This window comes from Bombyx mandarina, chromosome 25, assembly GCF_030267445.1.
Source record: "Bombyx mandarina strain Sakado chromosome 25, ASM3026744v2".
In the NCBI taxonomy this organism is placed as follows: Eukaryota; Metazoa; Arthropoda; class Insecta; order Lepidoptera; family Bombycidae; genus Bombyx; species Bombyx mandarina.
In genome coordinates, this window is record NC_143231.1 from 10,884,281 (window position 1) to 10,897,665 (window position 13,385).

Genomic DNA, 13,385 nt, shown 5'->3' on the forward strand with positions numbered 1-13,385 from the left:
GTCGGTCCCCCAACTCCAACATGTTATCCGTATAACATCGCGCTCCGTCCGAGCACTATAGACCTGGCATTGCTTAGGAACGTAACTCTGCGCTTGCGTTCCATCGAAGCAATGTCAGAGCTCGACTCAGACCACCGACCTGTCGTTATGCAGCTCGGTCGCCCCCACAACCCAGTCACTGTTACGAGGACCATGGTGGATTGGAATAAGCTGGGCACGTGCCTAGCCGACACCGCTCCGCCAATCCTCCCTTACGGCCCGGATTCGAATCTATCCCCCGAGGACACCGTCGAATCCATAAACATCATTACCGATCACATATCTTCCGCGATTATTAGATCTTCTAAAGAAGTCGATGTGGAGGACAGCTTCCACCGCATCAGACTGTCCCCCGATCTTAGGAATCTCTTAAGAGTTAGGAACGCGGCAATCCGGGCCTACGATCGTCTTCCCACGCATTCAAACCGGATTCGGATGCGTCGTCTACAACGCGAAGTCCACTCCCGCTTAAGCGACGCGCGTAACGATAATTGGCATAGTTATTTAGAACAACTCGCGCCCTCCCACCAAGCATACTGGCGACTAGCTAGGACTCTCAAATCCGAAACTACCGCTACTATGCCTCCCCTCGTACGCCCTTCAGGCCAACCACCGGCATTCGATGACGATGACAAGGCTGAGCTGCTGGCCGATGCACTGCAAGAGCAGTGCACCACCAGCACTCAACACGCGGACCCCGAACACACCGAGTTAGTCGACAGGGAGGTCGAGCGCAGAGCTTCCCTGCCGCCCTCGGACGCGTTACCCCCCATTACCACTGACGAAGTTAGAGACGCGATCCACAACCTACAACCTAGGAAGGCACCCGGCTCCGACGGCATCCACAACCGCGCGCTAAAATTTTTGCCAGTCCAACTGATAGCAATGTTGGCTACAATTTTAAATGCCGCTATGACGCACTGCATCTTTCCCGCGGTGTGGAAAGAAGCGGACGTTATCGGTATACATAAGCCGGGCAAACCGACAAACGAAACTTCTAGTTACCGTCCGATTAGTCTCCTCTCGACGATAGGAAAAATTTACGAACGGCTCCTTAGGAAACGCCTCTGGGATTTTGTTACCGCGAACAAAATTCTCATTGACGAACAGTTCGGATTCCGCTCAAAACACTCGTGCGTACAACAAGTGCACCGCCTCACGGAGCACATTCTGATAGGACTAAATAGGCGTAAACAAATCCCGACCGGCGCCCTCTTCTTCGACATCGCGAAGGCGTTCGACAAAGTCTGGCACAACGGTTTAATTTATAAACTGTACAACATGGGAGTGCCAGACAGACTCGTGCTCATCATACGAGACTTCTTGTCGAACCGTTCGTTTCGATATCGAGTAGAGGGAACTCGTTCTCGTCCCCGTCAACTGACCGCCGGAGTCCCGCAAGGCTCCGCGCTCTCCCCGTTATTATTTAGTTTGTATATCAATGATATACCCCGGTCTCCGGAGACCCATCTAGCGCTCTTCGCCGATGACACGGCTATCTACTACTCGTGTAGGAAGATGTCGCTGCTTCATCGGCGACTCCAGATCGCAGTAGCCACCCTGGGACAGTGGTTCCGGAAGTGGCGAATAGACATCAACCCCACGAAAAGCGCAGCGGTGCTCTTCAAAAGGGGTCGCCCTCCGAACATCACTTCGAGCATCCCACTCCGTAGTAGGCGCGCAAACACCTCCGCCGTTAGTCCCATCACTCTCTTTGGCCAGCCCATTCCGTGGGTCTCGAAGGTCAAATATCTAGGCGTCACCCTCGACAGAGGGATGACATTCCGTCCCCATATAAAAACGGTACGCGACCGCGCCGCGTTTATTCTAGGACGACTCTATCCAATGCTTTGTAGTCGAAGCAAACTGTCCCTCCGTAATAAGGTAACTCTCTACAAAACTTGTATACGCCCCGTCATGACGTATGCAAGCGTAGTGTTCGCTCACGCAGCCCGCACCAACTTGAAATCCCTTCAGGTTATTCAATCACGATTCTGCAGGATAGCCGTCGGAGCGCCTTGGTTCCTTAGGAATGTGGATCTCCACGACGACCTGGAGCTCGACTCCCTTAGTAAGTATCTACAGTCGGCATCGCTGCGCCATTTTGAGAAGGCGGCACGACATGAGAACCCTCTCATCGTAGCCGCTGGAAATTACATACCCGACCCAGTAGACCGAATGGTAAACCGTCGACGTCGCCCAAAGCACGTCATTACGGATCCTCCTGATCCATTAACGGTGCTTTTAGGCACCACAAGCACCGGTCACCGTCCTCGTCGAACCCGTCGCTTGCGACGAAGGGTTCGACGAGTGAACTAACCCATAGACACAGCCCACTGAGTTTCTCGCCGGATCTTCTCAGTGGGTCGCGTTTCCGATCCGGTGGTAGATTCTGCGAAGCACTGCTCTTGCTAGGGTCAGTGTTAGCAACTCTCCGGTTGAGCCCCGCGAGCTCACCTACTAACGTTAGGGCGAAGCTGAAATAGCCTCTCAGGCTATCAGCATAGGTAGGAAAAAAAAAAAAAAAAAAGTTAACGAAAATAAAAAAGTTATATTATGAGTAAGCTGAACAAACTTCCCCTTTAATGTTAGGTAGTTTATTTATTTTATCATATTTGTATTTAGTCAAAAAATACTTACACAGGAAGATTTTTAGTTAGTTGACCCAGGGAAAGTAAACGCTCAGAAAAGAACGGTAAACAAAATTTCTTATTGAAACAGAACAAATAACATACAGTAAAGATAAAGTAACAGTAGAAAATAAAGAGGTAAAAAAGCAGTGATGACTTAATACTTAAATACACTGTAAAGACAGTGAATAAAGGTTCAATTTACTTTGGAACAACTATTTGTTGATCTTTCTACGTAGAGAAACAGAAATAAAAGTCAGATAAATAACGCAGATCGTGAGAGAAAGAAAAATACGAAAATGTATTGCAATTTTTATTTCATTGTCAGTTCGACACAATATAAGAATTTATTTCGCGTTTTTAGTATCTTAGTGTTTTAATTTTTACTCCTGATTGGCCGGTAGTCGAAATTCGACTATAATTATTAATTGAAATTATAAGTTTGAACATTATTATGGTTCTATTGTTAAAGACTTTACATCTATATTCACAGATTTCGCTAAGGCTACACTATAGACAGATAATATTAAAGAAAAACAATATTAACCTATTCTCAACTTGACTACATACTTTAACAATAAATAAAATAGTATACCTAGTCAGGTCATAAATTCTGTCACATGTTTAATGTAAAATAATTGAAACAAGTTTATTCATTATGTAACCATTCATATACCAAAATGAACTTAACAAAACATAGATTCTTATGACACTAAAGTTTATTCAAAATGACCTCCGTGATTTTGAATACAGGCCTTCAATCTGCGCGGCCAGTCGTCTATCGCAGCACGAACGAGGTCCATGTCAATATCGGCGGCTGCCTTAACCAAGGATGTTTTGAGTGACTCCAAATTGGGATGAGGCTTTGAGCACGCCTTTCCCCCAAGTGTTGCCATATCTTGTAATCTAACGGATTCAAATCTGGACTGGAGGAGGGCCAGTCTTCGTGCCGAATGAAGTCGATTTCACGCGCCGCCAGCCAGTATTGTGTGCTCTTCGCTCTATGAGCTGGCGCCGAATCTTGTTGGAATACCCAGTGCCTGTTATTGAACATGGTATGAGAAACAGGTTCCACAAGGTTCGTCAGGACTGTATTTTGATACACAACTGCATTCGTTTTACACCTTTCTCACAAAAATGTACCTCTGTTAAGCCCCAATAAGAAACTCCCAACGATACCATGAGCAAGGATGTAAAATGACCTCGTTGGACACGCGGAATACGGTTGCTCGCTTCTTCACTACTGTGTGCGTACACCTTATCATTTTGTTTGTTGTAGCTCTCTTCTACGGTAAAAATTTTTTCATCCGAAAAAAGAATTTCCCGATATTTTTTTCCCGCGTACCGCTTCAACAAAGCGCGGCATCTCTTCAATCTCAGGTCCATTAGACGAGCATTCAAACGATGTTCTGTTTTTCTTCGATATGCCCGAAGCCCTAAGTCTTCATTTAACACCCTTTTCACCGTGGTTCTGCTTAACCCCATCTGAAGGGCCAACAGTTTCTGCTTACGTTTGGGATTTCTTTGAATTCGCGCCTTCACAGCTTTTATCACTGCTGGAGTCCTAACAGACCGAGGGCGACCACTTCTTGACCTGCCATCTACACTAGAGTCTTCATTGTATCGTTTGATGGTACGATAAACGAATCTTTTGGTTATATTCAAATTTTTCAGTATGTTAAAAATTTGAATTGGCGCGTAACCGCAACGATGCAACGCAATAACTGCAACACGGTCTTCTTTAAGCGTCCACTCCATATTTAAAAATGAGTAAAATTCTAAAAGTATACATTTTTATTTTCATGAACAATTCGAAGTTCGAATTCAATAAACTTTTTTGTGGCCAGCATTCTAAAAGAAAAGTTTTTACTGTGTGACAATACTTATGACCTGACTAGGTATATACGGTTTTTTTTTATGGCTTAGATGGGTGGACGAGCTCACAGCCCACCTGGTGTTAAGTGGTTACTGGAGCCCATAGACATCTACAACGTAAATGCGCCACCCACCTTGAGACATAAGTTCTAAGGTCTCAGTATAGTTACAACGGCTGCCCCACCCTTCAAACCGAAACGCATTACTGCTTCACAGCGGAAATAGGCAGGGCGGTGGTACCTATCCGTGCGGACTCACAAGAGGTCCTAACACCAGTAATTACGCAAATTATAATTCTGCGGGTTTGATTTTTATTACACGATGCTATTCCTTCACCGTGGAAGTCAATCGTGAACATTTGTTACGTACGTATTTCATTAGAAAAATTGTTACCCGCCTGCGGGATTCGAACGCCGATGCATCGCTGGACACGTATGCACCGGACGTCTTATCCTTTAGGCCACGACGACTTTAACTTTATATATTCCGAGTAGAGGAGTCAAGGCCATTCCGAGTAGGGTATACCATCGAGATGTTCGGCATAATCGCTATCTCATCTGTCAAACCTGAACAACAATACAGAATGATGGTAGGAATCCTCCACGGTGTTTTCGGAGCGCTATGACATGTCCTTCTTCAAACGACGCTTGCGGAGAGTACTTTATGGTAGGCAGCGGCCTGGCTCTGCCCCTGGCATTGCTGACGTCCATGAGCGACGGTGACCACTTACCATCAGGTGGGCCGTATGCTCGTCTGCCTACAAAGGCAATAAATAAAAAAAAACTACGTGGACTTACACCGAAAAGTTGCCTTCATAAAATGCTTTAAAACAATAATACAAGTGCCCGTTCCGTTAAAGCTCGATCGATCATTGTTTATCGTGACTTCGATGTGATAAGCTTCATTGATAACTGACAGAGTGCTGCGATGTTATAATGATAAAAATGACACGAAATGGTAGTTTACATATGATAGCGTGTCATGCTGTCATTGATAAATACGAAATTAAATAACAAAATTTTTAATCGCTGCTGGTGGCTTAGTTTTTGTAGAGAAGAGACAAGAAATTCTATACGCAGACAAATACTATTTCTTACAAAGATACGGACTGCAACAGGGTATCTAACCTAGTTCTTTTGGCCACATATTACTGCTCAATTGACAAAGTTTTTCTGTTCTATTATCGAAAGCTTGCTCTTTCAGCGTGATGTTAGAGCTTTTTCCTTTTATTCGCTAAAAAAGCAGATGAGCTGTGATTTTAGAGGTTTTTTCCTTTTATTCGCTAAAAAGACCAGCTGAGCTTTAATCCTATCTTAGGTTGAGCGGTTACAGCTTAGAGACTCCAACCATAAAGTGAAAGTCCTGGTATGAGACATACCTATTTAATCTGAAAAACTTTATAGCTTTTCTTATCTTTGATATCATAACGTTTGACTAGTTTGTGACAAAAAACCGTCGATATAGCAACACTGCATAGACTCACCTACAGTTTTACAATTTACATACTACCCTTAGTACAAAAATTTTCTACATAACACTGGTGGTAGGACCTGTTGTGAGTCCGCGCGGGTAGGTACCGCCACCCTGTCTATTTCTGCCGTGAAGCAGTAATGCGTTTCGGTTTGTAGGGTGGGGCAGCCGTTGTAACTATACTGAGATCTTACAACTTATATCTCAAGGTGGGTGGCGCATTTACGTTGTAGATGTCTATGGGCTCCAGTAACCACTTAACACCAGGTGGGCTGTGAGCTCGTCCACACATCTAAGCTATAAAAAATAAAAAACATAAATTAACTTTGTTTGTTTTATTCTAGAATGCGGAGGCTTCGTACGACTTCAGTAGCAACGATCCGTTTCCTTATCCACGCTACACGGATGACTGGTTTAACAGGTAATCAGTATTCAATCACAATTTAATACGACCGAGACACATAAATCCTAGGAATTGAAGGTCATAGTGACGTTGCGATAATTACATAAATATTACTCGTGCTACGCTAATAATAAGAAAATAAATTAATTAAATACTAAATTAATAATGTTAAAATAATATTAATATTAATAAATAATAATAATAATAATTTAATAACTAAAATATATTATTAAAAGGAGTCCCTTTAGGCAAGGTTCCGAAGATATTTGCGATTCTTTGCAACTCTTGTACACGTGTATTTTAAACACCATATTACGTCTTAAGTGGCACTGGTTATAGGATGTGTTGGGTGCCCGCTCCAGTAAGTATTAGCATCCTACGTATGCAATTTGGGCGGACGAGCCCATGGGCGATTTGGCGTTAAGTGATAACCGCAGCTTTTCGGGCCGCAAAGAGAAATTAAGGTGGAAGATTAAATATTAAAATACCTGTCAGTCAGTCAGCTGTCAAATTTCAAACCGATAATTCGACTGCTTCACACGCGAAATAGGTAAGATGGAAGCAGTTCTGTCTTTATTCTTTTTATTCTTTATTGTACACACAGTAAATACAATACAATAACTGCGAAAAGTTATAAAATGGCGAGCTTAACTCAACAATTGAGTTATCTATCAGCTAACCGTTCTTAAAGAGGGAGAGTTTTACATAAGTGGGTAAAAGAGTACAATCTAATCAATTTACTTATTGATACTAATACATAATATATCAGACTATATACATATATAATTACACATAAATAATATAACATATAAATACTCGTATATATATAATGAAATACATAAAATAAATGCATATAAGTAATACTAAATCGATAGATAGTGGTCCTTTAATGCCTTCCTTAATACTTCAAGTATCTTTCTACCATCAATGTAATTAGCTTCTAAAACGAAAAAAAGAGAGAAAGAATTATATTCAAAATTATAATTTTTTTTATCCGTACCCTGTTTCGCCTGTTTTATGTTAATCTAGCTAAAAGTAAAGGCGGAGAACGGGAGACGTATAAATTTTCATTGCCGTATGAGAGAGGTTGGAGCCCTTTATACCAAGCGTGCATAAACTGGGTGATTACATATTAGAAATGACGGAAAATTTTGTGGAGAGATGATACGAATAAAGAATGAGTATTGGTGTTTTGATTTCAGTATCTACAAGTTAAGGAATTAAAAGTTTTATCGACGTTCAAATGTAAGACGTTAGAGGTTATTTGTAAAATCTTATTTACAGTAATTTTGGACTTGACGTAATAACTTTAATTCAAGTATTTCCTTTTTAACTTCCGGAGACATTATTAAGGAACCTAATCTGCACCAAAATATAATACAAATAAAATATATAAATACAAATATAGTATTTGTATGCATAACGACGAAAGGAAGATAATCAACCGCGCGGGTGATATCGCTCGATGATAGCGTCCGAATGTTGTTGTTCGGAACTTGTATTTAAGCAAGCTTATCTTGAAAATGTCATAAGTTAGATTCAGGTATCTGTCAAACATCTTGCGTTGTATGATGGATACCGTCACAGATTCGTGAAACACCTATAATAATAATTTATCGACTAATGTTACTAAACCACGTGCACTTAAGTATAAATAACTCAAATTTGAAACAGAGAGGATTTGTTTGGTATTTCAAATCGAAATTGCGTTCCACTGAATAAAGTTCCCTAAGAAAATTTAATTTAAAATTACCCTCGGCTACTACGAATTAAAATTAAAATTAAATTAAAACTTTAAATTCTGATTTTGAAACTTCATAGGAATAGCATAAGATCATAAACATGCGACAGCTAATAAGCCAGTGCATTGCATAGATACGTTTTTTTTATTGCCATTGTAGGCAGACGTAGCATACGGCCCACCTGATGGTGAGTGGTTAGCGTCGCCCATGGACTTCAGCAATGCCGCTGCCTACCGTTCACTATGAATTTCAAAGATGTTAGCATTCTGTATGCTATCAGCATTTTGCTACAGTGTTATAAAAGTTGTAATTAGTTCCGCATATGCTTACGTTAAATTAAAAATCTCATCGCATTTTTGTAACGAACGACAGCTTCCTCTTAATTACAATTTTACATCTAAAACAACGTTGGGACCAAAAAAAGTCAGGTTCAAAGCGTCAGACGAGCCCAACGAAAAATCAAAGAGCGCCTCTATTGACCGAGCTAAACGAAAGCCGGCCCTGGGATCCCGAAATCTCCAATTTACCCGGGGACAAGTTTTAATCAACACCGAGAGTTAATTAAGTGGAAAACTCCAGAAAGGAATTTCTTCGGCGGCTAATTGAAAATGTTTTTCTGATGGAAGCAAACGAATTCGATTTCGTCGGAATCTCTCGTTATTCATTACCTTTTTTTGATATTGTATTCTAAGCTTTTACAAAAAATATATTTTAAATTACGTTTGAATTTCTTTAGTTTAGAAGCTGAATATTATTTTCGGCGAAAGATATAAATATTTTCTGGAGGGATGTTTATTCACATTTATATTTCTCTAAAAAAAAGGCCTTTTGCTATTTGCCTCACATTTATATTTCTCTAAAAAATACCCTTTTAGTCCGACATTTATCGGCCATCTTAGAAACAAAGGTACCGCTTTTACCTATAAATAGCTTCGTTTAAACTTACTTAATACTCTAACTGAACGCCGAAGTCTTGAACTTGAAGTTTCTTGCTACGTCAGTTTCGAGAGGGATTTATTTCATAAAGTTTCTCGGTTTGAGGTTTCAGGGTCCGTAATAGCTGTTCACGTTTTGGGGCTTACGTTACATGGAACAAAGGCTAAGTTATTTCGAGTTCGTAAAGCCTCTTCTTTGGTTCTGATTAATATTATAATATAAGCTTTATGATATTAGCTAAGATAAGCTTCTCGTTTGACATCAGTGTTTTTAGTAATAACAGTTGTAATAATGGCTGTTATCGTACAATGAAATGTTTCCCAGTTTCAAAATTACGTTGTTATGAATTCAATTAAAATTTTGAATCATGACTATATCTGATGATACATAGATGGGGCTGCTGCCACTTTCCCCATGGGTGTCGCAAAAGGCCACCGTGAGGTTCATCGGGGTATTGGCAGCAGTGTTCTATATATAAGTATTATAACGGCATAACGTGACCGCCAACCGGCATATTGGCATTTATGCCTTATGCCCTGCTAGTTTTTTACTGCGCTAGTATTGCATAAACAAACTAGAAGGGCTTACCATTAGTACTAAGCCTGATAATTTCCACTGACTACCAATAGCAGCTGAATGCAGAAATTTTAACAAGGTTCGATAAATGACACGGCAAGGCACCTGCATAAAGTTGCTATGAAAATTTTGTTGAATATGTATGAAAATATTATGTGTAGGTTTAATGTAATTTTTTTTATTGCTTAGATGGCTGGACGAGTTCATAGCCCACCCGGTGTTATGTGGTTACTGGAGCCCATAGACATCTACAACGTAAATGCCACCCACCTTGAGATATAAGTTGTAAGGTCTCAGTATAGTTACAACGGCTGCTCCACCCTTCAAACCGAAACGCATTACTGCTTCACGGCTGAAATAGACAGGGTGGTGGTACCTACCCGCGCGGACTCACAAAAGGTCCTACCACCAGTAAAACTAGATGATGACCGCCATCTTGTTGTGTCTTTAAAGCAGTTAGTTGCCCTCAATTAAGAAAAATAGTATTATTATTCGCCAATAGATGTCGGGAAGAGTTGATTATTGAAAACACGAATAAAACAACATTTTCTGAAAATAAATCGTAGCTAGATCGATTTATCGCCCCCGAAATCCCCTGTACTATACTAAATTTTATGAAAATCGTTGGAGCCGTTTCCGAGATTCAGAATATATATTAATATACAATAATTGCTCGTTTAAAGGTATAAGATAAAAACGTTTATTTATTTATTTAGTCACGGAACGAGGTGCGCTGGTGAAGTGGCCGCAGCTCGCGACAACGGCGTCTGTGGTGTCGGCGTCGCTTATCACTCCAAAGTTGCCGGTAAGTACTGTTACGGGCTGTAGCTCGGGATAAATAATACTTTTTTTTATTGCCCATATAGGCAGACGAGCATACGGTTCACCTGATGGTGAGTGGTTACCGTCGCCCATGGACTTCAGCAATGCCAGGGACAGAGCCAAGCCGCTGCCTACCGCTCAGTACTCTCCACAAGCCTCGTTTGAAGAAGGACATGTCATAGCGCTCGGGAAACACCGTGGAGGAGAGCTCATTCCATAGCGGGATGGTACGTGGCGAAAAATACCTCTGGAAACGCACTGTCGATGAACGCAGCCGTTCCAGATAACATGGGTGAACTCTGCTCCGATTGCGGGAAGTGCGACGATAAAAAGGCGATGAGGGATCTCAGGTTTTCACTGAAGTACAATTTAAACCTCTGTTTAAGACTTAGAACACCTTAGGAACACTTTACAATTCGCACTTTACATCTTTCAAATTCTCCACGTGATCCGTTAGCTGTTTCACTTCGAGTATAACCGATTACTTGTTGCGTTCATGACATCTCTTCAACGCTTTTATAACCGACACGACAAGACTAAAATTATAGAGAACATTCCCGATAGGGCGACTCGTTTCGATATGCGTTTCCGCTATTTGATAATAGATGGTGTTACACTTCTCGAGCGTTCTCGATGTTACTAGTTCTTTTGATATTCGTTTCTGCTATTTGATGACAGATGGCGTTATTCTTACCGGCGTAACAGTACTTTTAATATTGGAAATATTCAAATTCAATTATCTTGATTGTATGCAACAAACAAGGTTTTTTAGTAAGAAACGTTAGTTTTAAATCGAACGAAAATCTGTTCATAGGCAAAACGAATTAAATGATGGTAGGACATCTAGTGAGCCCGCACGGGTAGGTACCATTGCCCTGTATATTTCTGCATTCAAACAGAGTAATGCGTTTCGGCTTGGAGAGCTTGAAATGAAATGTGAAATTCGCTGATTCACATTTCATTTTATAAAAAAAACTAGCGACTCGCCCTCGCTTCGCTTCGGAAACTGAAATTTATTATTGATTTCTCCACTATTTCATGGATGTTATTATACATATAAACCTCCCTCTTCAATCACTCTATCTATTAAAGAAAACCGCATCAAAATCCGTTACCTAGTTTTAAAGATTTAAGCATACATAGGGATATAGGGACAGAGAAAGCGACTTTGTTTTATAATATGTAGTGATATACTTAATCGACTCATAATAATACATTTTAAACATTATCAAAAAATCAAAAAAGAGTTCTAGATCATAACTAGACTAATGCTTTAACTAAAATTTAATGCCTTATCTTTTTCAGCACACATTATGTTCAGTAAAACATTTTGTACTAAAAGAAACGTGAATCTTTGTGGTATTCGTACACGTGCTCAAAAGTAGCTTTGATGTTATTTAGCACGTGCTTAGAACACTTAATGTGTGAGCTAAGGTACAATAATACTAATAATACACAATACGTATCAAGTTTCTCTTGTTTAATCGCAAGCTATTTGACTTGAGTTGACTGAGTTGACTCAGAAACTTAAGCAAGTTTGCATGATTATATCAAGTTATTATTAGAGTCAAGTCAAGTCAAGATTATATTGAAATCTTTGCCAGAGCGTATAGTAGAAAACTGACACACACAGGTTCTGGGAGTATTGTCATCTCATTGATATCATATTTCTGTCCATTTGTTGAGGGCAGACCGCAACACAATGTAAATACAATTTCGACCTCAAGTATCCAGGTCACAATTCACGTTTTCATGTCTATAAGTTAACCACTCAACACACACACAACGAGCCTTCATCAATATAGACATTAATAATGATTGTGGTAGCTGTCATCTAACACGGCGAAGAGGACATTTTCCATTTTCAAGAGACACTAGCACTATAGCAGTCGTTATTGTTTTCATTGCTTTGTCCATTTCTACATTGTACATCGGAACAAAAAATATGCCAAGAACATCTATCTCTGCAGTTGTTGCATCGTTCGAAGGAACATTTTATCTTTTTTGTTATAAACTTGTTTTGGTCGATTACGTAATAAAGAACAGTGCCTTTTCAATAAACAAGTGTATTGTGATTGAAAATAATAATCAATTTTTTTTATCATACCTATGCTGGTCAGTTCGAAGGATTATCCCAGCGTAACCGGGCGAGATATTCGATGATTATATTTTATACATTTCGTAGCGTAAACATTTTTGATCTTTAAAATGGCTGTAGTAGTAATAGTCTCTCTCAGTGGTAGGGGCTGAAATTATGAGGTATGAATAAGCTACACAAAAAATAACAAGCCACTAAATTTTATTTCGTATTTGACTGCTGATTTTGGACAATAATTGATTAAAAATAGCAAACATTCCTATTTCAAGCTTTCGTTCATAAATTATAAAGATAATATTTTTTGTACAATACACAACGTATTCACGCAATGGCGATCCTAGAATGAAAGACCCTGATGAATTTGGTATTATAACTTTCGCTCCGGTGAATCGTTTGACGCGATTATGGGTACGTCTGCTACCTATCTCTCAGCTTTCGGGACATTACTGTTTTAGTGCTTATTCCATGAATTTGTTTTCGGGTTTTGTTTGGTTGTTTGGTGCTAACGAAATGGAAATAGAGACTAAATCTACATTGCCTAAAAAAACAAGAATGTGTATAAAAACACCGCCCTAGCCATTTTCTTTTCTTAGGACTTAGTGTTATTTTGTTGAGAATTTCTGCTAGCACTCCATACTACCTGGAGCCACTGCGTTCATCCACAATGCGTTTCTAGAGTTCATTTTTGTCATGTACCATCCGGCTTTGGAATGAGCTTCCCTCCACGGTGTTTCCCGAGCGCTCTGACTTGTGCTTCTTCAAACGAGGCTTGTGGACAGTACTTAACGGTAGGC

The 13,385-nt window shown here is 40.2% G+C and overlaps 1 protein-coding gene across 1 annotated transcript in view; it reads left to right on the plus strand.

The window, feature by feature from the left end:
- Positions 1–13,385, plus strand: part of amon (prohormone processing protease amontillado) — a 92,770-nt gene that overhangs the window by 59,030 nt on the left and 20,355 nt on the right. The window contains exons 5-6 of the mRNA XM_028178933.2: positions 6,359–6,435; positions 10,388–10,476. Of these exons, the coding sequence (XP_028034734.2) occupies positions 6,359–6,435; positions 10,388–10,476 (166 nt within the window). The remainder of the gene's footprint in view (positions 1–6,358; positions 6,436–10,387; positions 10,477–13,385) is intronic.